We start from the raw sequence: 27,041 nt of genomic DNA on the forward strand, positions 1-27,041 counted from the left end.
ATATTTTTCAGAGAGTTTGTGTTTCTGTCCCCCCAGCTGATGGACTTGTATCCCTCCTGCTGCTATGCCCGCTAGTGCTGCAACAGCCATGGAGAAAGGCACTTTGCACCCGTCCTCAAGTTGCTGTGTTGCGAGGGGTCTGGGATTGTTCCCTTTCCCTGGGGCAGCCTGCATACTGAACCCCTCATCTCCAGCTCCACCTCAAACAATGATTTAAATGAAGAAAAATAAAACGTATTTAAGTTAAGGACCCGAGCAGTGCCATGTAAATCTTCTAGTTTCAATATAAGCTGTAAGTGACGACATGAGTAAACTCCACAGAAGGCCATGACTGACCATTTTTGTTAGGAAGGTTTTTGGAAAATGTTTTTTTTAACTATAGTATTGGAACTACATTTTTTGTTGTAGGAAAGTTGATGTGAAAATGTCAGTTATAGTTGAATTAAGAACTTGATTAAGAACTGAAACCCATAACTAGGGATGTTAAAATGCATTTAATTATGTCATTCTGTATTTGCTGAAAATGTCAGTGATTACATGGGGGAGGGGGGAATGACAGGTGGGAGCTGGTGTGTGCGGGGAGCTAGTGTAGAGCATCTGCACTGACGGTACTACACTGTTACTGCTGTAGGCCATGTTTTCACTGCAAGATAAGGTCATATTTATTAAGGTTGACTTTTTAGTACCCGATTGTGTTAAGTCAGAGATGCTGTCCCCACTGTGTGTAAGAATTTGACGTAGTTCGAAGTAGCACATCCCCCATAGGATGGCTACTGTCGACTTTGAGAGCGATGCACTGAGAGTAGCTATCCCACAGTGCCTGCACCCCTTTGTATTCTGGGTTATGCTCACAGTACACACCAGAACCAAAATTGTGCAGTGGGTGGTTCTGGGTTACATGTCATCATTGTTCCATAATTTATTCTCCCTCCCCTCCCCCTTGCTTAAAACCAACAGCAAACAGTCTTTTTGCAGCCTTTTTCCCCCTTGATTATCCTTGGAGATGCCATAGCAGCATAAGCATAGAACCCATTGTGGATCCAGTAGAGCATCAAAATAGGGTGGTGATGACATTGTTAACCTTGGTGCACCTAATGCTGGAGTATATCCAGAGCATATACAAGGTCAGCCATAATGAGGAAGACTCTTGGGAGGCACTTGAATTAAGCAAATTGCAGATGCTACTGGCTTTCATTCTTCTGGGCACAGTGGAACACCGGTTCTGGTGCTGGCAGAAAAGCACAGACTGGTGGGGCTGCATTGTTGTGCAGGTATGGGATAATCAGCAGTGTCTGCAAAACTTTTGGATGCATAAGGCCACTTCCATGGAAGTTTACGAATTGCTTTCCCTCATCCTGAAGCACAAGAATACCAGAGTGAGACCCACTCTGACAGTGGAAAAGCAAGCAGCAATTGTCCTGGAGAATCTTGCAATACCAAACGTCTACTGGTCAGCTGGGAATCGATTCCTAGTAGGTAAATCTACAGTAGGGCTATTTTGATTCAAGTAGCCAAGGCAATCAATACTCTTCTGCTACCCAGGGTAGTGACTGTGTGTAGGATGTATTAGAGGGCTTTGCTGCACTGGGGTTCCCTAACTGTGGAGGGGCAATAGATGGAAGGCACATCCTCGTCTTGGCACCCAGTCACCTTGCAAAGGAGTACTTAAACTCCAAAAGGGTAATTCTTGATGGTGCTGCAGGCGCTGATGAAATGTCAGTAGAGATCCTTGGTGACCCCAGCCTACTTATTGCACCCATGGCTCATGAAGCTGTACACTGGCAGCCTGGAGCCCATTAAGTAGCAATTCAACTAAAGACTGAGCAAGTGTAAGATGGTGGTTGAATGTGTTTTGGGGCATTTAAAGTGACTACAGACTAGGATAGATCTCAGCAAATGCAACATACCCATTGTTGTGGTTGCTTGGTGTGTGCTCCATAATATTTGTGAGAAAAAGGGGGAAGGTACCTGGCAAGGTAAAGGCGGGGGGGGGGGGGGGGGGGGAATGAAGCAGAATACCTAGCCAGGGATTTGGAGCAGCAAGACACTAGGGCAATAAGGGGATGTGCAAATCAGAGAGGCTTTGAAAGACCATCTTATGAATGGCCAGTTTTAAGTGTCGTGCATTTTGCTCTCAATGAGGGGCCCCTGCATTCAGTATGCTTGTCTGTAACCCCCTCACCTCTTCAACACATGCAATAAAGAAACTGTGTTGTTCAGAATCTTGCGTTTTTATTTAGGGAACACAGCAGGGAGAGAAAAGGAATCCAGGACAGGAGGGGGGTGTGTGTGTGTGTGTGTGTATACGTACACAACTGCCTTTTGCCTCACGATGCATCCCTGGGAGTAGAGTCTGAGGCTGTCCTTGATTCCTCCCTCCCGCCTTGTGTTCTAGGGCCCCACAGCGGGGAGGCAATGGAACTCAGTGAGGCGGGAATGTTGGCCCTCAAGAGCTGGAGGGGGTACCTGTTCACGTAGGCATCCTGGAAAGCTGCTATGTGATCCATCACAGCTGTCATGGACAACAGAACTCTCTCCTGGTGCTTCACTTCCTGTTCCCCGCTTGCTTTGGTTTCCTCAGACCGGTCGTATCATCTTCAGCAGCATGTTCCTCCACTCATTTACATGCTCCCATCCAAGTTAGTGGATTGCATTTACAGCTTGAATATCTGTTCCCTAGTCTGTTTCTGGTCTGTGGATTTTTGCCCGACCGACAGCTGTCAGTGCTGGGGGAGTGCGCAGCAAGGTCACTGTTGTTCTTACTGTAGTGAAAAGTGAAGAGCAGATTTTTCAACCTAATCTGTTAGTATAAAATGAAGGTCTGTTTAAAGACAATAGGGATGTGTTATGTACAAGGCCATATGCTTTTAAGCAGCTACTAGGCAATAGATAAACCTGAGTTCTTAGGGAAAGGGTTGGACTCTGGTGGCAGGCATAGTAAGGGACAGGCCAAGCCATGAGCTTTCAAGTGAGAAGTCAGAGGGAGTGTGGGCATGGCGTCAGAGCAGGGTAGGGACTTACATGGTGCCAGTCTGTTTGGCAACCCCCCTCTTTGCCAGGAGAGTGCAACTTTCCCTCCCTGCAGGAGTGGGAGGGGGGAGAGGGTCTGGGCATGGCAGCAGAGCAGGGCGGGGGGGTCATATGGCACCCGTATTTTTAGTACCTCCCATTTGCCAAGAGAGTGCAACTTTTCCTTAACACAGGAGTAAGCGGGCAGGAGTGGAAAGGGGGCGGTCTGGGCGTGCCTGCCTCGGAATCAGTACCTGACTGTGAGACATCCTAGGAGGAGAGAATTGTCTTCAAGGCTATAAAAAGCTCTCAGTGACCTCAGTTGCCCTGTTCACCTGCTGACCATTTCCCTTCTCCTCCTCCTCCACTATGCTGTTCTACATGCTGCTACCTGAGGCTGCCTAAATTTCTTGGGAGAAATCCATGGACTGGCTAGGGAAGCTGATCCCTCATCTAGGATCGCATGCAGCCACTTATAAAAGTGGCATGTTTGTGGTGATGCTCCAGACTGTCCATTTGCCTCCTTTGTCTTTTGATACAGCTCCTCACTACTTTATGTTCACTCGGCAGTACTGGGTGTCCCTGGCATATCCTTTTTCCACCATGCCCATTGCAATATTGGCATAGATATCTGCACTTCTTTTTGCTGGTTCATAGCTGTGTGAAAAGAGTTTCTTCTCTGCACACAGCAGTGAGACCAGAATTAACTGATAAGTTGAGGCTTATTGGTTGATCCTGTCAACTACACACATCAATTCCCCCTCCTCCCTGCCTCTGTATCCCAGGCAACAAGGGGCGGGAACTGGTGCCTGTGGGGAGTGGGCTGTATCAGAGGCAGCAGTGGGGTGGGAGCAGGGGAGGCTGCCGTGGAGCAGCCTTTGTCCTTGGCAGGCCTGGGCTCCCTGCAGACAGAGGCTGCTCCACGGCAGCAAGTCCCTGTGTGCAAGGGGTCTGGCACGGAGCAGCCTATGTCCATAGGGAGCTCGGACGCCTCACGGACAGGGACTGCTGCCGGTGGCAGGGGGCTCCCTGGGAGTGGAGGCAGGAGCGCACTGGCTACCAGCCTGGCTCCTGGGACTATCAAATAGTTGTGTAATCGCTAAAATTTGATGCTGTTACACAGCTATTTAATTACATGCTATCTAACATCCCTAGTGTCTTCCTGTTGGCAATGCCAATAGATTAACTTGCAGTTCTCTCCAAAGATGTGACCGCTGAATACAAAATTCACAGTATAGCATGTGATAGGGTCTCTATTGCTTCCTACTTTCTCTTGTGATGCATGCATGAAAAGATCTGAACTGGTAGAACTAATAGTAAACCATTTTCTTTAACTGGAAATTTGATTATAATCACCTATTAACTTGTTGATTAAAAATGTGTCTTGTCTGTTTGGCTATTTGCAACCTTTAGGGCAGGAGTATTCCACTTTGGAAGCCCTGAGGACCACAAAGATACTCACAGCAAATGCCAAGGGCCACAACTTAAGTGTGGGTGCATATATATGCAAATAGCGTCTTTTACACTGACAGGCATGAATACAAAGTTTAATCTTTAAGCTGTGGGGCCGGACCCAAACGTGGCCATTGTGAGCCAGTCAGCACCTCTCAGGCTCTGCCCACAAGGCTAAGCACTTCCCACAATGCTCCCCGCACCTCCTCCCTGGGGACTAGAAATGCCAACACCTGGTACCCGTCTGTTCCAGCCAGTTGGTCTGCTTGTGTCTTTTAATGCTCACCCCGTCTGGGTGATGCCTTGCCATTGTGGAGCGTGTTCCCAGTGGAGGCCATGTTCAAAGGATCCCACCCGCAAGCCATGTGTTGAGACCCACGTAAACCCAAACTGCTCTGTGGTCTGCAAACAAACGAGCCAGGTGTTGAGTAGCCCTGCATTAGGGGAAGGAGTGTGCTTTCTTTAGCTGTAGGAAAGAAGCGAGAAGGATTTAACAAGGACAATAACAGAGCTGAATTTCCTCAACTCCATTTAATTCCTTTGGCTGCCTGAAATCCATCAATTAGAATACCCAGACCTCTGGAGTGATAGCCTTGGTCTTTGGAAATCAGACTTCAGGAAATAAAATTGTGGACTTTCAGTAGGTGGTATTGAGTCTTTGTGGGTTAACCGTACTTACATTTTTTTCAGTTAGCAGACTTGAGGAGAGAGAGGCAGAACTGAAGAAGGAATACAATGCACTTCATTCAAGACATACAGAGGTAGGTTTCTAAATACTTAATTCATTTTGATGTAAATATATTTATACCATGTGTGAACTGATGCTTCTGATGTACAGCAGTTAAAGTGGACAACTTCTAGCCTTTCTAGTTTGCTAAGCAGTGTAAACAATTTAGTTTATGGATTTTGATATTTTTAAGTCATTGTAACAGTTCCACTTGGCATCTGTTTATTTGTCATATGTGTTTCAGTGTACATATGTTTTCAAAGTTACTTTCTTTTTACAAAACATTCTATTGTATAGAAGCTTCTCAGATATTCAGGCCTTGTTGAAACATAAGCATTCTCAGCAGTTCCTGTACCCAAAGCCAATTTTTAAAGCAAATTTAATTAAACTCTGTGCAAATAAAAATCCCCTTATTTCTGTTGTTCTGACTGCTTTTTCTACTCTGCTAGTGGAAACTTTCCTCCTTGAGAATTCATTTACCCTAGGAAGTCAGCTTGGTGCTGATAACCATAGTCAAGAAAGAATTTCCCTTCATTCTTTCTCTCAACTGTAAACAGCAACTGCTACTTGAGACCAAACAACTATTCACAGTGTGGTGTGTTCTAACAGTTGCACAGTTATAGACCTGTGAAAGAGACCTGTTACTGCAAGGGTTTTCAAACTCTGGGTGATGGCTTGTAAGGTTAAGCCACTAGCTGGCTCAGACACAGTTTATCTGCACCTCTGCAGGTATGGGCAATCGCAGCTCCCTTTGGCTGCCGATTGCCATTCCTAGCCAGTGGCAGGTGTGGGAAGCAGTGTCCTGGTTATATGTCCAATACCTCTGAAGTCATGAAGCTGACAAAAAACGGGGGGGGGGGGGGGGAAGAGAGCTAGAAAGAACCAAACAGGAGATGGAAAGATAGAGCAAAGATCAAGACCTGAAAGGCCTCTTATTTCCTTTACTTCCTTGTCCATACAAAAACGATAAACGGGGTAAAAAACAGAATACAAGAGGTGACTTAACACAAAGCACTATGGGATCTCATGATGTGGGTTTTGGGAAGTTTTTGTAACTTTTGAAGTTAAGGGTAGAGGAATGCAGAATTATGCCCAGAGTATAGTCAGTGGTACAGCCAAGTACCCACAAGTCTTAATTCCTTTTTTCATATGGTTACAGTAAGCCACATTATCCTTCTGAACAGATTGTGCGTACATTATTGCCCAGTCTTCTGGTTCTGAATAGAGTTGTCTCAGAAACAGAACCGGAGCTTTGATATCTGTCCACATGCTGAATTTGAGTTAAATTTCTGAATAAATCCTTGGAAATGAACTTCACATCAGAACCAGTTACATTTTAAACTTTGGCTCTCATCTTTTGCTGACCACAACAGTCTTGTCACATTGTTGCTTAATTCCCATTTCTTGTCATTTCTAAGACTTTCTACAGTTCATCTCGGGTATACAGAGTTCTCAGTGGGCAAAATTATTTCTCAGTTGGGGCTGCCTCAAGCTTTCTTTTCTAAAACTAGAAATAGGTCTTTGAGAAATTGAACTGGTGCTAAGAGAAGATTCGTTAGTGGTTTAAACAAAAGTGTCTAGTGCTATAGAGCTGTTATTAATCCGAGTTCCTGGTATTACAGTTTTTAAAGCACAGTTTCACCTTTTTGAAGATTATCTGATCCCTAGGCTGGAGCGTATTCATGTTTCCAGACATTCTGGTGTGTCTGTGCAACCTTAATTCAGCCCATTTGTTAATATTACAAGCTCTGGAGTATATTGCAGTGGTCACAGATGCTTGTGTGTATCTTTGCACTATCCCTCATTAAAACTTGGTCCCTTCTTCCTGGTCCTTTCTAATCAATACCTGTCCTGTCTTTCTCGTTGGCCTCCAGTCATTCCCCTCCCTAGACTGGCTCCCAGTCTTTTGTCTCAAGCAGTCTGTTTTCCCCTGCCATTGTCAGATCTCCCACACTGATTTCTGGCTTGCTTTGGCCCGTCTTTGTCCCCTCTGCTCTAAGATTGTAGTCTAATGCCCAGTCAATACCAGCCTCCCCTCTCCTACCTCTGAGTTCATTGTGGCCAGCTAGCTCCAGTCCCCACCAACCTGTAGTTGGTTTCTCTTCTGCCCCCTTCCACTTCCAGTATCCTGCCACCTCCTTCTTACCTCTCCCCCCTGCCTCTAGTTCCGCACTTGTTTTCTTTGCATTTGAGACAGGTGGATGCCTGGGTGCGAGCAAGGTGTTACTGAGAGCATAAAGGCAGGAGATACAGGCCCCCTGCTCTCAGTTCCAGTGCCTGGCCCCACTCTGGAGATGGAATATACTCAGGTGATTTGTGGGGATGATGCATAAACCTTGGTTCAGCCAATACTAAGAGCTGTGAGAGGCTGGAACATGCTTATTGAATATGGATTCCTCAGGCATTTTAGCTGCTATGCTCTAGCACTTCTCTACTTGAGCATATGTGAACTGAGATTTTATTTTGAAAAGGTCAAAGCTGTGTGGATTATCACAGGAATAGTAAAAGGTACATCCCTGACACCACCTCTGCGCTAAAGATTAGGAAATCTTACAATGTTTCAAAGTAAAGGTTATCATGATTTCAAAAAAATTAAGATGGAGACAGACCCATGGTAAAGAAAAATTCTAGCCCAAATGGTTGGTCTGGCAAAGTTATAAGCAATTGAAAACAGGTTTTTGTAATGGGAAGTGACAAGTAATCTTAAAAGGAGATGCAACCTGCCCTGCCTGTTACATGTGGTATATTTTTAAAAAACATTCAGACTTTGAATCATTTTCTTGTCCCCTTTTGTGTTGCTTGCTTAAACTTCAAACTCTCTGGAGCAGAGACCACATGTCTCTGTATTTGTACAGTATTTAGCATAATGGCCTCCATATCCCGATTGGGGTCTCTAGGCATTACTATAATAGAAATTAATATAAAGGTTTAAAGCAGGGGTGGCCAATCTGTTGCTCCAGAGCCACAAGCAGCTCTTCAGAAGTTAATATGCGGCTCCTTACATTGGCTCCAGCCCTGGATTTGGTACCTCAGGTGCCAACTTTCCACTGGGCCGGAGGGTGCTCACTGTTCAACCTCCAGCTCTGCCCTAGGCGCTGTCCTCCTCCACTCTTTCCCCCTAGGATCCTGCCACTTCCTACCCTCTCCACTGAGCCTGTCACACCCATGCTTCCCCCCTCCAGTGTCTCCCACTAAGAAAGAGCTGATCACAGTAGGCAGGAGGAAAAGGAGAAGGAAGCACTGACTGGTGGAGCTGCCAGTGGGCGGGATGTGCTGAGAGTGCTGGTGGGGAGATGATCAGAGCTGGTGACATGTAACTGTTGCTCTTTGGCGATGTGCATTGGTAAATTGTGGCTCCTTCTCAGGTTTAGGTTGGCCACCCCGACTTTAAACCTTTCTTCCCTATTTCCCAGTACTCCTTTTACCAGAGTGATTAGCAAATTTATGTAATCAATTTAATGTAATTTTAATGAATGCTAATAGAATGTTTGGAATGTCTTGTTTTTTGTGTAGACTTTCTTCCAAAACGGACAACAAGCTATACAGGTTTGGTTTACTCAGTTAATTTACCAAACATTTCCACAATTTAAATTGCACTCTTGGTGGGGGAAAGTTCTTTCCTTAAGTTTTATTATTACTGAGGTGACTATTTCCTACCACAAAGGAAAAGGATTTAATATAGCTCTTTCTTGTCTCATGCCCTTCAAGTCACAGTTCTTTCTCAGTTTTTGCTCTGGGCATTTCCTGTGCTTTTTGGCTGATTGCTGTACCCTACTTCTTTCCAGTCACTTCACTGGCCCTCCATGTTCCCCTCCTTTCTTTTCCATGGCTTTTCCTTTTGTGACCCCTTTCATAACCAAATACCCCCAAAACCCCATATAAGTGACATTTGCTAAACTTTACATTATTCATTCTGTGTTGTATGTGGTTTCACTCCACCCCTTTTCTGTCGGGTATTTAGATGCAAGTTCTTTGGAACAGGGACGCTCATATTGTGTTAACATTGCTTGGCACAATGAGTTTGTCTGAGACCTCTAAGCATTGTTGCACTATACAGAATTGTAGTAGAGGAAATAACAGAGTACTTATTCATAGTCTCATCCAGGGATGTTAAATTGCGTTTAATCAGCTAATCAAGTCGTCCCGGGGCCAGGAATGAATCCCATTGTGGCTCTGCTTTTTAAATGTATTAAGAGCTGCCAGGCTCTTAGTACATTTAAAAAGTAGAGGCGCAGCTGGGGGGACCAAGCGCTAGTTGGGAATCAGGTGTCCTGGCTCGGGTCTAGTCCCAGATGCTGCGTTTCTGCTTTTTAAATGTTTTAAGAGCCACCAGGTTCTTAATACATTTAAAATGCAGAGGTGTAGTAGTGGCAGGAGGGAAACAAGCACGAGCCAGGAATCAGCTGTCCTGGCTTGTGCCCAGTCCCCCTGCTATGCCCCTGCCTACCCTACCCCCTGCGTAGAGGGTGGATGGTGCTGGGGGGAACTGGCTCTTAGGTCAGCTCCCCCCAGCACTGGCTCCTGCTCCCCAACCTCCTTGCTGCCCCTCTCTGATAGAGGCAGCAAGAGGGTGGGGGGAAAGCACAGTAAGCATATGCTTACCGGGTAGTTGACTAGTTGCTTACATCCCTAGTCTCATTGTAATTGGTAGGGTTTTTTTCTAGCACCACTAGAGTCACTAAGGAATCCTGGAAAACATGAACTTCTTCTCATACTTCACCTGCTTCTTTATATTGCAGCTCATAGATGGTCTTGTCATGTCAGTATAAGACTGAGTCCATCTTCACTTGATGCTGTCCTATGCACATGTGTTTATTTTTGTTTACTGATTCAAGAGGGAGGGAAACCAGATTTTCTCCCTTGAATTATCTCCATTTTTGTATAGTCTAATAACGTCACTACCTTTTCTAGTGCTTCAGTTTTGCTTGGTAACCATCCTGTTTAGTGCAAGTTTATTTGGCTAACATCACTATACTTAATGTAGTTTTGAAGTGACTGGAAGAGTGTTGCATGAAATCAAACCTATGATTCAGATGAGTGATTTCATCACAATATTTGCTTCTGGAACTTATTTTCTACTCTCTTAAATTTTACTACTTTCTTTAATCAACTTCACTTTCTATCTTTGCAAATAATAATCTTGATGGTTATTGAAATAATTGATTTTTTGTGTGTCTGATCAAATAATGAAAATAGCACTCATTAGCTCTAATAGCTGTCTAAACCATGTGATTCTCCTCTGCCTTTTACTGTTTGACACCCCTTACCCTTTTCTCTGTCTGTTTCTCTGCCTTCCTCCCCCTCCTCAGCCCACTTTTTAGTGTTAGGCTTGTCTAGCTTTTTTCCATTTTTCTTTCGTTGGTGTGTTCTTCATCATTTCCTATTTTTATCTCATTTCATCTCTCTGCTTACCTTTGCCCTTTTCTACAAATTGACTGAAATATACTGCAAAGAAAAAGTCCTGCAGCAGACTGAAAAATACTGTCAATATTCTATTAAATTTCTCTTTGCTGCTAGAACATAGAATACAGTAGAGTGATGCATGATCCAGAGTGGAGAAGAGAGGAATATCTGGCAGTTCAGTGAATAATAGATTTAAATTTGTTTAGTGTCCTTGAATACAAAATTGACTATTTCATTCATTTGCATTTATATATAAATGGGAAACTATATTTTTTTCAAGCTTGCCACAGCATTTGGAATTAAGTCTGGTGACACAAACATCTGTATCCCCATACTGAAGAGATGCTACTTATTTCAAAATATAATCAAGGAGATAGTCGGATAACTGCATATTGACTTCTTAGTTTGTGGCTTCTAGATAGTCAAAATATAGGGTGAAGCCAATTTTTTCATTCTGTTGAATAGAAACACTCTTTCAATGTTCAGTTTTTTTCTCTTGCTGGAGGTCCTGCCACTTAAAACATGCATGTTACAGAAAGCCTTAAGGATGAAAACTTTTTCTGGAAAGATTGCTGGGGAATTACCAGTGATACCACAGCAGAACAGGCTATTCTGTGCCACTTACCAACTCCTCTCAGTTTATGAATCCAGTAGTCTGCAGTTTACTAACAAACTGTTCTGAAGAGATGGGGGAAGGGAATAGAACAGGGGTGGGCAATAATTTTTGGTGGAGGGGCCACTCCAAGACTTTGGAAAGTGGTCAAGGGATGCACTTTTTTGTGGAGGGGTGTGGAGTCTAGGGTGGCGGTTGGGCACAGAAGGGTGCATGAGATAAGATAATGGAGTGCTGGAGATGGTGGGCAAAGAAGGGGGTTGTGACCTGGGTCAGGGGGTAAGGGTGTAAGGTCAGGGAGCGGGTATGGGTGCAGGAGAGAATTCTGGTCTGGGGGAGGGATGTAGAGAGGGGGTAGAGGGTCTGGGAAGGACTTGTGACCAGGGGCAGGGGGGTGCAGAGGGTTTGGATGGTGACCTGGAGGGAGGGAATTGATGTGCTGGAGGGCCAGAGGCAGGCTTTGGCTAGGAGGTGCTTACCTAAGCCAGGAGCCCTGCAGCACCTTCAAGGCAGGCTGGGCTCTGTCTGCTGCAGCCCCAGATCACTTAAAACTTCAGGCTGCTCCCTCCACGTGCCTCTCAGCTCTGGGAGGGGGAAGAGACTTGCACTGCTCCCATCCTCCAGGCCAATTTCTCGGCTCCTATTGGCTGGTTGTTTACAGCCAATAGGAGCTGAGAGATTGGCTGGGGTCAGTTCCTGTTGGCCAGTTGTTTCTGGCTGCTAGGAGCTGAGGATTGGGCTGGGGGCGGGGAGATTGTATGAAGCTTCCCCCTCCCTGTAGAGGAGAGAGCCACAGGGACTAAGCTTTCAAACTGTGCAGCTACATGCCTGAGGGTCAGGGCCGTCCTTAGGATTTATGGTGCCCTAGGCGGGATTATTAAACTGGTGCCCCTACTCCTGACTTGCTCTTCCAACCCTATCCCCTCCCCTTCTCAGAGACCCCAGCAGCCAATCCTTTCCCTCAGGCAGTGCATTCGGCTCTCCCTAGGACCCAGCCCTGCTGTTACATGCTCCACTGCAGTGTTCCCAATTTTATTTGGCCATGGATCCCTTTTCAGAATTTCAAGGAACTCCTAGGTTTGTCAAGTCACCCCCCTCCCAAAAAAAGAACCCACCAATACATTAAAATCACATTCCTTCCCGAAGGCCCAAGATCCCACTCCTTTGAGGCCCCATCCTCTCTGTTCCCCTCCTCTCCATCACTTGCTATACCCAGCCATTATACGCTCTCACTTGGTTGAGAGAGGAGGTGCGGGCTCTGGGGTGGGAATGAAAGATTTGGGTGTGGGAAGGGGTGAGAAGTGCAAGCTCTGGGAGGGAATTTGGATGCAGGAGGAGGGGATGCTGGCTCAGGGAGGGGGCTCCAGATTGGGGAGTGTTGGGATCAGATGGAAGGTTGAGGTGTTGAACAAGACACAGGCTTGTGGATGTGAGGGTGCAGGAGTTTGGGTTGGATATGTGAGGGGCTCAGGGCAAGGTGATTGTGACATGGACACACGTGTCACACATTTGCCATGTGTGGATGGTGCAGGAGTGTTGTGGCAGAAGACTGAGGATATGGGGATGCAGGAGTTTGGGGATGTAAGAGGCTCAGGACAGTGGGTTCCAGTGTATGATGGGCTCAGATTTGGGGTCAGGTGGTGCAGGGGTGTTTTGATGCTGCAGTGAGATGGGGATTTGGCCCCAATTGGGGGCATGTTGGCCAGGCTTCATTTTTAAATAAAATATTGTTAAACTCAAAAGGTTTTAACATTGTCTTTATGAGAGGGGCAGGGAACCTGTTTTGAGTCAAAGGTCACCGACCCACAGAAAAGTCAGTTGGGGCCACACAAGTGAGATGCCAAAAAACAAACAAACAAACCCCAAGCCTCAATAATGCGGTCCCAAGGATGCTGGCACAGCTTGCAGGGTGCTGGAGCCAGGGACAGGGTGGTGCTGTGGTGAGTGGCAGGGTGCTGGGTCCAGGGACAAGGTGGTCCTGGATGCTACGGTGGGTGGCAGGGTGCTGGTGACAGTGTTGGTGGGGGCAGTGGACGGGTACTTGTGGGAGGTCTGGGCAGGGGACCTGCCAATCCTGCAGCACCTCTGAGAAGTGTGCGACTGCACTTCCCCTCTCCAAACAGCTGGTGTGCGCACTGCCTGAGCAGCAGGAGCTGTTGCACCCCAGCAACTTACCTCCGCGATGCCATCCTGCGAGGGGAGAGGGAGGGCGCAGGGAGTCCCAGGGCAAAGTGTGCTGCCTGCACAGTCGGAGCTGCGCAGCCCCAGGTCTACTGACCTCCCTGCACCGCACAGAAAGGCCTGGAACTAAGTTGCCAGGTGCCAGCGCCCAAGCTGTTCAGGCAGCATGCGCCAGCTCCTGTGGGGAAGGGAAGTGTTTCCCCCTCGTGTGCCAGCTGGAAGTAACTGTTCCCTCTGTCCCTGCCTCCCTATGCCTCTGTCACCTGGGAGGAACGGGAAACAAGTCTGCTGATTCTTCAAGCAGCTGGTTAGCCGACGCTTTCTCTTTCAGAGGGGTCGGGGAGTGCCGGCTTTTTGCACTGCTCTACTGCTTCACTACCATCCCGGCAGAGTGGTGCCCCAGAAATACTGGTGCCCTATGCAACTGCCTATTCTGCCTATGCCTAAAGACAGTCCTGCTGAGGGTCCTGGCAGGGTGGTCCATGGGCTGGATCTGATGGCTTGGCGAGCCAGATCCGACCCCTGGACCATATTTTGCTCAGCCCTGGAATAAAAGGAGATATGGAAGAAGTTTCTGAATGTAGGAAAGAGTAGTGTGTGTGTGTGTGTGTGTGTGTGTGTGTCTTAGTTTAGCAGCTGGAAAGACGATATCTAAATCTTTGGTTCATGCAAATAGGGATTAGCAGAAAAGAAACTGTTTTAAAGAAAACCCTAAGTTTTTTTCTGTTCAAGTTAGATTTGTGAAGTACAGTTGAATTCTTTGAAGGGGTATTGGATATTTAATGGAATTGGAAAAAGACTTTCACCTCTGGGTCATCAGTCCGAATACTGTTCGTCTTGGTAATAGGTCAATATATGATCGTTCAGTAGCTGTTGTAAAAAAAATTAGTAGTTCCTAGCAGACCTGTTCATTTTTCACCAACCAGTGAGTGTTAGTGCCCTATGTACAGTTTCACTGTATATTAACCACTGAAATTTTACTTGGTTAAACACATTTTAACATCCCTAGTCATAGCAAGTCTAATACTTGCCCTGGCAACCCCATTAAAATAGGGGAATAACTCACTTTGGGATCTTGACCCATAGTTTTAGAACCGTGGAAGTATAGGGACACTCCAGGGCAAGACTGAGGCATGTTAGTAGGGCAGTGAGAGATGTCATGCTGTGCATAAGTAAATTTAACAGCGTTGGAGACTAATCAGGTACATTATACAACTATGATGGCTTTTAGAAAAGAATTACTAAGCCACAAAGACAGATTTCTGTTGACCTCTTGTGTGGGAACTTGATTGTGATCAAGGAATTGAAGAAACTTAGTTGTAAGTGCTTGGTCAGAAGTGGAGTGTGTTAAACTATGTATAGTAGAGATGGTTTGATAGTGATTCCTGAACATCTTCCCTGCTTAACTAGGAAATGTTTCTTTTTTTCCTTTGTAAACAGATGTATTGTGCAGGATACCTTTTTTTTCCATTGACATTGAGTATTGGCTTAGTTTAATGAAGCATAATTGGGTCATGTAGCATTGTCACAGTTTTGGTCTGATACAGTGTGACATAACTATGTGAGCATTTCTCTAGCATTTGGAATATAGTTAGTCATGCTGATTCAAATAAACCAATATCCTGAGCAAGCCCAAGTGCCCAGAGATATGGCTAGCATAGAAGAAATGTAGAGAACTCTTAGTTACAAATTTGACAAAGCAGAGTTATACTAATTGTGTGCATCTCATTGAGGTAAAACTATTCTTATTTCTCAGATAAGTTTAAATGACCTTGTTTAATGTTCAAAATATTATATAATGTAATAGCTAATTAATGGGCTCAATGCTTTGGAATGTTACTGTATCTGCCATCTGCATCGGTTTATTTAATTGGAATACATAAGTGCAGAAGTCACTATTAATGGGAAGAATGCTTTTAATTTAAATTCAGGTGACAAGATAGCCTCTTCTGCCCAAGGTTGTGTAACCTTTTTTTAAAATAGCATTAGAGCACAAACTGTGCTTAGAAGAACATGTTTGCAAGAGGATGCAGAGGCCCATTTCTGCTGAAGTAGAAATGCCAAATTAAAGTGGACAGTCTGGGACACAGGATTGGAAGAGTATGCGATGGAAATGGAGATGCTCTGTAATATATGACTATTGTATACTATATGTTGACCAGCTTACTGAGATGTTTACTGTAGGAATATGTTGGTTAGGGATTTTAAGGAAAACAAGTAGGAAGGGAAGAGTGAGCTTAAGATAAGATACTTCTTAGTAAACACTTCATGGCTGTATGGCAGGACACTGATAGTCACTGGCTTGAAGGATTCTGGTTTAATATCTTGCTGAGCCTGCAGGTGTGGGTTTTGTCCTGAAGGCAAGCATAAAGAGTTTTGGCTCTGTTAGGAGGGACTCTATCGAGAAGAGAGGCAGCTGTTGAAACTATTAGGGAAAAGAGCTGACCGACACACACATCGGCTGGGGAAGTCTGAAGAAATTAGCCTTTCCTGGGTTATCAGGAAATGATTCTGAGTGCTATTATTGGAAAACTTAGACTCAAACCCATCTTGAAGATTAACTTAAGTGGTGCATCACAAAAGCAGGACAAGAACGAACAGTCTGTTGTGTGTTAGAACAATATGGTTGGCTTCATTTGGGCAGCTGGACCCAGTCTAAAACATTCATGGACTCTGAATACAGTATGCTTAACAATACTCGGGAGTCCAGAAGAATTTAATAGCACCTGGAGTGCAATTTTTACCAAAAAAGAGTATATAGGTACGTCTAGACTACATGCCTCTGGGACAGAGGCATGTAGATTAAGCTACCCGGCATAGGAAAATGAAGCGGCAATTTAAATGAAGCGGCGATTATTTAAATCGGCGCTTCATTTTCTTATTCCGGGTAACCTAATCTACATGCCTCTGGCGACAGAGGCATGTAGTTTAGACATACCCTAAGAGAGTAGAAGGAGAGCAAAAGTTTCTACTGGTTATATTAAAGGTCAAATGTCTAATGCAAAATTTCTGTAACACTTGAAAAGAATAATCTGTTACATTTCAAACATAACACTGAGGAGGGAGCTGATACCTGGAGTCAGAGCCACTTAAGTAAACACAGGAAGCATGAAAAACGTGAGGAATTAAACTTCCTTTGAGAAGAGGGAATAATCTCAGAAAGATATCAAAATGCCTGGAAAAACATTAAGTTGTTAATGGGGTGGGCTGGATCAACACAGGATTTCCTGGAGAAAAACAAGGATACTTTTACTGGCAAGAATAATTATTTAATGGCTTGATCTGTACATCTATCTTGATAGTGCATGTTGGCTTGCTTATTTTTTCAATAAACTTGTAGGGTGCTTGGTTTTTTTAAGTGAATGATTTTTCCTGCTAGTCTCCAGCATACAAAGGAACCGAGTAAACAAATGTATTAGTGATAAGGAGACAGGCCAACTGTTGTCGGGATGACTGATCTAGGATTATTCCAGTCTCAGAGGGGTGGCCAGGTTAGTCTGTAACTTTAAAAATGAGTAGTCCTGTGGCTTAGAGCATGTCTAACATAGGAAATTATTTCACAATAACTTATTTTGAAATAATAACACTCAAAATAACTATTCTGAAATAAGCTTATTCCCCAAGGAAAACAGGAGTACAAATTTTGAAATGACCAGACCGTTATTTTGAAATAACGGACTTAGTAGTGGGTGCTCCACTTATTTTGAAGTGAGGGGTTATTTTGAAATAACTCCCTAGTGTAGACCAGGGCTCTGAGACTAATAAAAATGTATCTAATATCAAGAGCTTTCGTGGGCAAAATCCACTTCCTCAGTTAAGATTGAGACATAAGATTTGTATTCAGACTTTTGCAGCATAAAAGCATTTCTGTAATGGGATAACTTCCAAATGAGATGCTAATGAATAACTTACCAATGTTTAATTTAAAAATGGTAATGGTGATTAAAAGATCATAATGTCAGTGTGACAGGAAACATTGAACCATTTAGCCCTGTAAAATTTAACCTTCCTCTTAGCCTATATATGTAGATGGTATATGTGATAATTTTTTACTGCAAAAAATAAGAATAGACAGGAAAAATATAGGTTAAACCTTCACACGCTAACTGTGGAAATGGAAGTTGATGCTGGTTGCCTTTAAGTCCTCTACATCAACAATTTGGGGGAACAGATGCTGGTGAGGAATTGCACCAGTCCTGTCAGTTTTCTATCTACTGATTACAGAAATTTACTCCCTGGTCAAGAGAATTAACTAAGGAAGCAAGTTTATACTGTAAATTAAAACTGTATGTCAACCGGTCTTTGCTAGCTAGTACCTCTATTCTGATAATGGGAGTATGCACTTAGAGTGCCCATTCCTGCAGGTGCTCTCATCTTTAGATGGATAAGAACAGAAAAGCTACAGTTAAAATGTTTTTTGGCATCTTAAAACATTCTGTGTATACCAATAGATCCTTTAAATTTAACTGCCCAAAGGAAGACCCATTTGGTTGAAAAATTCTTGTGGGTGGAGCTTACCAACCTTTTAATACCGATTCTGTGTATAGACTTGCTAAGGAGTCTGATAGTTGATTTTTTCCAAAATCAAAAAAAGAAATCGTGGTTTTTTTTTTTTATATAAAATGCTATATGTTTTACGTGTTTTGCTAGATGGGAACATTTTATTATATCTGACCGAATTAAAATGTCACAACTTCCCCTTTAAGCATTAGCAGTATTCAAGTTCTCTGCATAAAACAGCATGAATTAGTTCAGCTGAATGCAGTGAAAAGCAAGTACTATATATAACAGTGTAACCTTTGCTTATTAAGTTGGTATATTTTTAGCACATCAGTCTCCACTGTATGTAAGTCTTAGTAGTTTTTATTTAATATAAAGCAAATATTCTCAGTTCAGAAGTGTCTTATAAATAAGTATTTTGTGTTTTGTAATTCATACAACTCTAAAATGTATAGAAATCAGGATTAATTTCTGAAGTTCTGCAGACTTTTCCAGGGCTTTATTGATGCTTATGAAGTCTCCCACCTCCAATTAGTGACTTTACACTCAATTTACTGAGTTGTGTCTAAATACTGTAATAAATACCTCGCTACAAGAGGCTCCACATATTTTAGCTTTTTCGTACAATGGTTATCTTATGATACATTTAGCATAAGTAGAATTTAGGTAACTCTACTTTTGAAATAGTGACTTTTTCACCTTGCTAGAATGGCACAGAAATTGTAGATGAAAAGATTTTTTTCAAATCTATTCATTTCTAGAATATTTTTTTTCTTGATGTTATCTAAAGACTTTTCACAGAATGTGAAGGGCAAACATTAAATTCTTGCTGAAAGCACTTTTCTCCTTTCTTTTCTTTTGTGCTATGAATATCCTATTTGTCTTTGGAATGTGTGTGCAGAAACACCGGACATCACTATCTCGTATTTGAGTGAGGTAATATCTTTTATTGGATCAGCTTCTTTTCATGAGAGACACACCAACTTTTGAGCTTACCCAGGGCTTTATTAAAGATTTTCCATCTTCTTAAACCTGCCTGAATAGTCCATATATCAACAAATCAAAAGCTTCTCACCTGTCAGCGTCAACAGTGACTTGGGGTCTTTCAAAATGGTCAGCTGATACAAACAATAGATAATGGTGACTTAATCAGGAAGCAGTTTAACCTCAACTTTTTTGAGCAAGAGTTCCTTCAGCAGTGTCATAGAATGTGGTAAAAGGTATTACTGTTCATTATTTTTTGAGCCAGGAGTTGGAATTCCATTTTTCATGCAACTTAGCCTTGATTACCTATGCTTAAGCTGGTACTGAATGTTGAAAAGACTCAAATTCTCACAAGAAGTGACATGCAGAATAACAATTGTCTCCTAATTTACTGATACACCTTTTCACCTGACTTGAATCTCTATTGAAATAGTTATCCTGAATGTGTGCATAGTTATTTTTAGACTATCATCCATTGTGTCCAGTCTCAATTCTACTGTTTGGTTTATTTTGAATTTTTCTTCATGTCCAAACTTTTGCTTACACCTTCTTGTTCCTAGCCAAAAGTGGTTACGGTAAGTTAAACAAAAACCTCAATCTCCTAGCTAATACTTTTAATCTTAGCGTCATTAAAAAAACAAAAAGCTATGCAAAAATCTAGTTGTCTGTACAAGATACTTTTTTGATCAAAGAGCATGGTGTCTAAGTTGTTCACTGCTGTCTGTTACCATCCAACATTATATAGCGCAGGTAATAGAACCCTAGAAATGTAGGGCTTGAAAGGATCTTGAGACATCATGAAGTCCAATCCCATTTGTAGGAGGACCAAGTAAACTTTGACATGGGGTTCTTCAAACTTCATGCCCCTTGATGACAAATTTACTACATGACCTCAGAAATGGACACTGAAGCCTCAGCCTGTCCAGGCCCCATTACCCCAGGTGGGGAGCCACAGCCTGAGCCCCACCACTCCAGGCGGGAGGGAGAGGGGCAAAGCTGAAACCCAAGGCTTCTGTTCTAAGCAAGACACCTATAACCTGAGTTCAGCTCTCCACGAATTAAGCCCTTGGGCTTCAACTTCAGCTCAGGGTTGTGGGACTTTGACTTGCTGGGGCCCAGGATTGAAGACTAAGATCAGTCTGGTGACTCCATTAAAATGGGGTTGCGACTTACTTATTTGTAGGATTCCTTTTTGATTTTAAGTCATTAAGGAGCTCCTGATAGAGGATTAGATTCTTGCTATTTTTCCTACCTTTCCTTTGCAACAAGATAGTTTGCAGTTGTGCCTTGAATGCTGTTTCTTTGAGAAACTGTCAGCTGTCCTGAATTCCTTTTGCCTTGGGTTTTCTTCCCATATGATATTAACAAACTTAGAATTGGCAGCTAGTTTGCTTTTAAGAAGTCCCTTATTCTTTTGCTCTTATTCCTTCCTTTCTTTGGAATCCTGACGTCTATTATTTCATGATCACTTTCATCACAACTGCCTTCCCCCTTCACATTCACTACTAATTCCTCCCTATGGGTTACAATCAAGTCTAAAATGTCTCTCTCTCATTTTCTCCAAATTCTGGGGGGGGAATTGTCCCCAGTACATTCCAAGAACATGTTAGAAACATTGTGTTTTGCAGTATTGCTTTTCCAACAGAGATCTGGGTAACTGAAGTCCTCTATTACTCCCAGTTCTTATGTTTTGTGTGCTTGTTTGTTCTAGAAATGGCTCATCCACTTCATAATATTGATTTGATGGACAATAATAGCTGTACTGTCATAACACTCCTTGGTTTTTATCCCTTTTATCTTTACTGGTATGCTTCTGACCTCCTTCTGGATATCAGAATGAATGTGCACATTTATGATATGGAGGGGCTGCATTATACCATACTTAGGTTGCCAATCTTTCTTAACCAAGCTGTACCCCCTCTAAACCAGTATTCTGATCATGAGATTTATCCCACCAAGTGTCTTAATGCAAATAAAGTCAAAATTTAGCTTATCATAGAATATTAGGACTGGAAGGGACCTCAAGAGGTCATCAAGTCCAGTTCCCTGCCCTCATGGCAGGACCAATCATCATCTATATCATCCCTGATAGATGTCTATCCAACCTGCTCTTAAATATTTCCATTGATGGAGATTCCACAACCTCTCTAGGCAATTTATTCCAGTGTTTCACCACCCTGACAGTTAGGAAGTTTTTCTTAATGTCCAACCTAAACCTCCCTTGCTGCAATTTAAGCCCATTACTACTTGTCCTATCATCAGAGACTAAGGAAAACAATTTTTCTCCCTCCTTCTTGTAACACCCTTTTAGATACTTATGTACTAATAATTCCATTTCTTCCTGTTATGTTCCCCATACTCCTTACTAGGGATGTTTCAGTGTACAGGACTAACGGTTTAAACAATAAGAGGATGCTCATCGGTTAATGGTATCACTTAAAATCAGTGAGATCTCCTTCCCGGGAGCCGGGTGGACAGGGGCTGCCCGCTCCACTCCAGTGGAGGAGGCTTTGCTGTGTGGCAAGGGCTGCCGGCTGCATTCCCGGCAAGGAGGCTTTGCTTGCTTGGCTCCCGAGGAGGAAGTTTCACCCTCGCAGTGAAGCTTCCTCCCTGGGAGTTGGGCCGGCAGGGGTTGGTGGCTCTGCGCCTGGAGAGGTTTTGCTGCAAGATCTGCAGTATAAAGTTAAGTTTTATAGTGCAGAGCCCACAGCGCTGTTACTTGTCTAAGTGTTGAGATTTTCAGGAGTTGCACGGTTACCCTAGTTGAGGTACATGGTTTTTTAAAATTCCTACTCCTTACATATTTTGTATAGACATCCAAGCTGTTGATCAAATTCTCCCACTAATTTCCCTCTTATTACTCTAACAACCCTATTGTGATTTCCATCTTGTGCACTCTGACCTCAACATATAGCCTTTGCTTAAGGGCACCTTTTTATGCTTCTCCCTGTCTCCTTGGAACTTAGTAAAAGTCTCCATCAGTGACTTGCTGAATTGTCAGTGACTGACTTCCCCTTCTTGGTGAGGTGCATCCCTTCTTCCCTGAACAGCATCCATGGTCTTATGCCTGACCTGGTAAATTTACTAAAGCTATACATTACAAATGCAAGCAAGCCGTATTGTACAGAAGTCCTTAATGTTTATGGCCTCTTAGCATTTTAAAATAATAAGACTATGGGTACATCTAGACTACATTCTTCTTTCAAAAGGAGATAGGCAAATTCAGCGCTAATCTGCCTATCTTTTTCCGATTGCTTTTTTTAAAACATATTTTTCAAAAAAGAAAGCAGTTCAGACCTGGTTCTTTTAAAAAACAAACAAAAAAATCCACCCCTTTTTTTGAAAGAACCCTGCGCACCTCATTTTTTGAGGAAGAAGGGTTCTTTCGAAAGGGCTGTTTTTTCGAAAGAACCACATCTAAACTGCTTTCTTTATTAAAAAAAAAAAAGCTTTAAAAAAAGCAATTGGAAGAGGATATGCAAATTAGTGCCAAATTTGCATATCTCCTTTCGAAAGAAGAACGTAGTCTAGATGTACCCTATAATTGGAGAAAGATAGTCAAAGCATGTTTTGGAAGGAGTAGGAGCGTGGTAGACCTGTGACATCTCTTGCTCAATGATGTGGCTGGCTGACTGGATGGGTTATAATCTGGCACACTTCTCAGGTGTGCATTAAAAATGCAAAATATGGGTGAAAATTGTTGGCCAGTAATTCCTGTGTTGTATTTACTATTCATTTTTATGAGACTCTGTGGTGCTTTGCACAATGATGATTATAATGAAGCATTAATGTTCTAAAACCCCTGTTAGTTATCTTCATGCCTGTTTTTAATTATCACCATTTAAACAATGTCTTAACATTGACTGCTCTATCATTACCACTCTAATCCCTCTCAGTCTTATGTCTCTTGCCCCAATTAGCTTGATATATTTATGAAACCCTATTGTGTTTCAGTGTAACAGTGCACGTTATTGAAGATTAAGCATTGTTCTAAATGACTCTGAAATGCTAGCTAGAACATGATTTAATGATGAAAACCTTAAGAATAAAATAAACTAATATTAAAAGGATCAGAAAAATAACTACTCATAAGCAAGCTTAAAACTAAAATGTATTGCCTTTTTGCCATGTGAAGTGGGTTTTACCCACAAAAGCTCCTGATTCTCTCTCCTATATTTTGTTAGGTTCTGAGATGCCACCAGATGCTACTCTTTGCTTATTTCTTTGTTATTTCTGCCCATGTTTTCAATTGTATAGAACCCTCAATGAATAAAAATTTGAATATAAAGTGTACTGTGTACATAGTATATACCTATTCCTATTTTACATTCTGTGACAAATGCCCATTTAAAGAATATAAAATTCAACACTGATTTTATTTTCAGGAAGCTATGTAAATTAGCAAGACTATACATAAGGTCACAAAACAAGACAATGAGCCATTGTAGTATCTATTTGTGCTTTTTCTAAGAGGTCAGTGTTAAAATTTATTCCAACACCATCCAGTGGTCCCATGACATTTACACCGCGCACATTATGGGCCACCAACAATACTGGGACAAGTAATGAAGCACAAATAGAACACACAAGATTATGGGAGGATTTTTCCTCCCTTTCCCTTTTTTCCCTTCACAAGGACTGAGCTAGTATAACTCATGGAAGAGGGCATGGCAAGGTCGCATCTGGGGGCACTTTGCTCGCCAACCCCCCCAAAAGGCCATCCTCCCCCATCAGGTGTGGCTCGAAGAGAGGACAAGGATGCAGAGGAAGAGGATGCTGAGGGATGGAGAAGACTATCGGACTGAGTTATGACTTTGGGTTACAACCATGGGACTGCATTATATTCACCCACTGAGGTGGACATGGCCAGGGAAGATCCAGGGGCATCTTTTCTCCCCCCCCCCCTCCCCCGGAAGGCCATGTTGCTCCAACAGATGCGCCCCAAGAAGGAAGGAGAACAAGGATTCTGAAGAAGAGGATGCCGAGGGTCATAGAAGACCTGGGAAATCACTAGCTTCCCCAACAAAGGACCAAGTGTCACAAGACACTAGAGGAGGGTTTTTTTTGGGTTTTCCCCTTTTTCCTTCCTTCTACTTCCCCCAGTGGACTAAGTTATTACTGCCCACTGAAGGGGACATAGCCAGGGCAATCCAGGGGCACTTGAATCACTTTCCCTCTGGAATGTTATGTTCCCCCCAACACGTGCGGCTCACAAAGAAAATGACCTTCAGAGGGGTAGAAGAAGAGGACGCTGAGGGATGCAGAAGACTTGGGAAAGCATTGGCCTTTCCCCACCAGAAGACTCTTCAATGCTTTAAACCACCCACCGTAGTGGGACATGGCCAGGGGTACCGCCTGCTTCACTCGCCTAGCGGTCATGGGCCCCAGGATGGAAGGCACCACAGAAACCCTGACAAGGTTTAGAGCTGGGGAAAGCACAGACTTCATCCCCTGAGCGGTACCATATTTACTTCCCCCAAAGATAACTGGGGACACAGGAATAGGCCATACTGTGGGGTGCACTCTTACCCTAACAGTATAGCCTGGGTTATTAGAAATGGTATGCGCACTCTTTAGGGAAAGCGCCTTCACTAATAAGTATAGCCTCTGTTAATATAAACAACCTCTTACCTAAAGCCGAGGCAACGTGAGAGACACTCCTTATGTTCTATTGGTACTTTAAAAAAACCCACCTGGTGTAACCAAACCCCCAACCCCCTGGTCAGCTACCAGAATGTGCTTATATACCTCTCAAGCCATGAATGGGGCACAACTTGCTTTTTCTAGGCAATGTGGGTCCATTGTATGTGTGGGTCACTCCCACCAGGTACATGATGTAATGTGGCATAAGGGCATGGAATTAGCGTGCCGGGCTCGGGCATTACATTACTGTAATGCAAATTATGTACCTACCCTCCCCCAACCCAAAAACTGTCCCTGGATATCCTATCCACTCCATTACTGTTGAACTTGTGATTTAAATTTGCGCTCAAATATTCGCTTAATAAACTGTCAACCTGTTTGTGTTTTTTCTAAGAGGGCAGTGTTAAAATGTATTCAGTGGAGCCAAAGAAGTTCTGCTTTTTAACAGTGATTTGTTTTCAGTGTCTGTTTTTAGTCTTCGGGTATCTGATATTTATTTTGGTTATGTAACAGTTTGGGTAGGTAGAGAATTTCAACTAGTATTTTAGCAAGAATTACCTGGCCAGAATAAGTGGAGGAAAAGGAAAGCCTGAAACCTACATCTCACTTCAGTTTTCTGAATTCCAAACACTTACTGTGTTCTTAGTATAATGTATTAGCTAGTAAATTAGGCCACGTTTTGGTAAAGGAATTAATTGCTCAAAACTTAACCATAATACAGTTTTAAAAATTTTCATTTTATTTTGGTGACTACATTCTTGTATAGTTGGTAGTTGTGCTCTATAATATGTTTTGCTCTATAATGTAATAATATGTAATGCTATAAAATGTTTCAATGTATACTAGTGTCTGCATTTCTATAAATACTTAATCTCTGCATATAAGATACTTAGTTACCAGTCATTCAAAGAAATATCCCAAGCCCTTCCTTTACTTCATGGATGTTTTAAACTTCAGCAGGTTACACATCGGTTTCATTCTTTCCATTTATTGGCACTTAGCATTTCAGACAGAGTTCTGCAACTATGTATACTTATGGTGGTGGTAAAATATTTCCTGTGCATGAATATAGGTAGGGCTCGACAAACCTCTGATTCTACTCGCCTGTGGCGTGTATATTTCAGCCGGTCGCTCCGTGCGCCCTATTCGCTGGCACTGCGTGCATGTGCAGTACTGGTCTGGTGCATGTGCGGTGTGGGGCTGGCGAGTAGCTCTCGACGCAGTTTGTCAAGCCCTGAATATAGGAATATATTTAAGAGGTCAAAGTGAAACAGAATTGTATATTTTTGAAAAATAACTTAAGGTTCTTTCTCTAACACTGAAATTTCAAGGAAAGGTTTCAATTCAGACTTCTGGCTATAAATGTCAAATTGTTAATTTCTTTCAGTGAAGAGAAATAAACTTTAAACTATAAAATTGTGCAGGTTTCTGATAACTTCTTTTTAGATCTTCAGAAGAGGACTGCAAAGCAGTACAAAATGTTGGCTAAAAATATGCTACTATGTTACATTTTATTGATATTTAATATTTCTTACAGTATTTTATTTTTTTAAACAGATGATTCACAATTATATGGAACACTTGGAAAGAACCAAACTTCATCAACTAACAGGGGGTGATCCACAGGAATCCACCCCACACGGTAGAATTAGGTAAGCATCATTATGTTCTCACCCTGAAATGAGAGAAAAATCCGTTCATGTATGTTTGCAAGACTGTCTGTTCTTTAATTCTACAACAATAGTTTGGCTGAATCAGAAAGATTTGTTGGATGATTGGAATGTAGTAGGAGAATAGTGTAGAAATCAATGGAAAAAATGTTTTTGTAACACTAAATGTTGGGATATATTCTTTACATTGGCATACATTTTTATAAATTCAGACAGCTTCTTTTAGGACATGGATAATTTCCAAATAATAGCTGAAATCTCAGTGTCTAAAATATTTAAATAAAATTTCTTTGCTGCTGCTATTTTATCTATAGGTTTACGAAGGAACATGTCATTATCTCTGCTTGTGCAGAGGTTTATGTTAATATATTATGTAGATCCTAAAGCCTTCTGCCAATGAACTCTTAGATCAGCGGGGGAGAGCATAGGTAATAAGCTGGCTGTTTCTCTTGGTTGCTGCATAGATGCTAAGAGCAGGAGCTCTATGGTTTGTTGAGGTGGGGGGAGGAGAGAAGTGATGTCATTGGTTTGGAGCTGCTGCAGGAGAGAGTGGAAAGCTGCTGCTGATGGCATTGTTTTTGTGGCAGCAGCTGAATGACAGACTTTCACTACAAAGATACACCCTCGTCGTCTGTGTAGCCTTGGTTCCGGCGTTTCACCATGCCAGCGCAGCGCCATGAGTCCTGGATGCATGCTGCTATTTGTGTTTGGCTTCGTTGGCGGGGCGGTGGTCATTAATTCAGCTATCTTAGTATCTCTCTCTGTTTTGCTGCTTGTGCACTTTTCTATTTCTACTGGTGTGCCAGCTCTGACGCAGAATCTACCAAGGATACTCAGGTACTCTGACCTACTGAACCTC

The 27,041-nt window shown here is 42.8% G+C and overlaps 1 protein-coding gene across 7 annotated transcripts in view; it reads left to right on the forward strand.

Annotated features, from left to right (window-relative positions):
* SPAG9 (sperm associated antigen 9) overlaps positions 1-27,041 on the forward strand; it is a 131,684-nt gene that overhangs the window by 39,205 nt on the left and 65,438 nt on the right. For 4 of the 7 annotated variants that reach the window (XM_075903797.2, XM_075903795.2, XM_075903798.2 and 1 more), the window contains exons 3-4: positions 5,152-5,222; positions 26,070-26,164. In XM_075903797.2, coding sequence (XP_075759912.2) covers positions 5,152-5,222; positions 26,070-26,164 — 166 coding nt within the window. Of the gene's footprint in view, positions 1-5,151; positions 5,223-26,069; positions 26,165-26,294; positions 27,020-27,041 lie in introns of those variants that run through there. The other 3 variants (XM_075903799.2, XM_006125111.5, XM_006125115.5) reach the window with 3 other exon arrangements.

The sequence above is a fragment of the Pelodiscus sinensis genome, chromosome 20 (assembly GCF_052426305.1).
Source record: "Pelodiscus sinensis isolate ZL-2025 chromosome 20, ASM5242630v1, whole genome shotgun sequence".
NCBI lineage: Eukaryota > Metazoa > Chordata > Testudines > Trionychidae > Pelodiscus > Pelodiscus sinensis.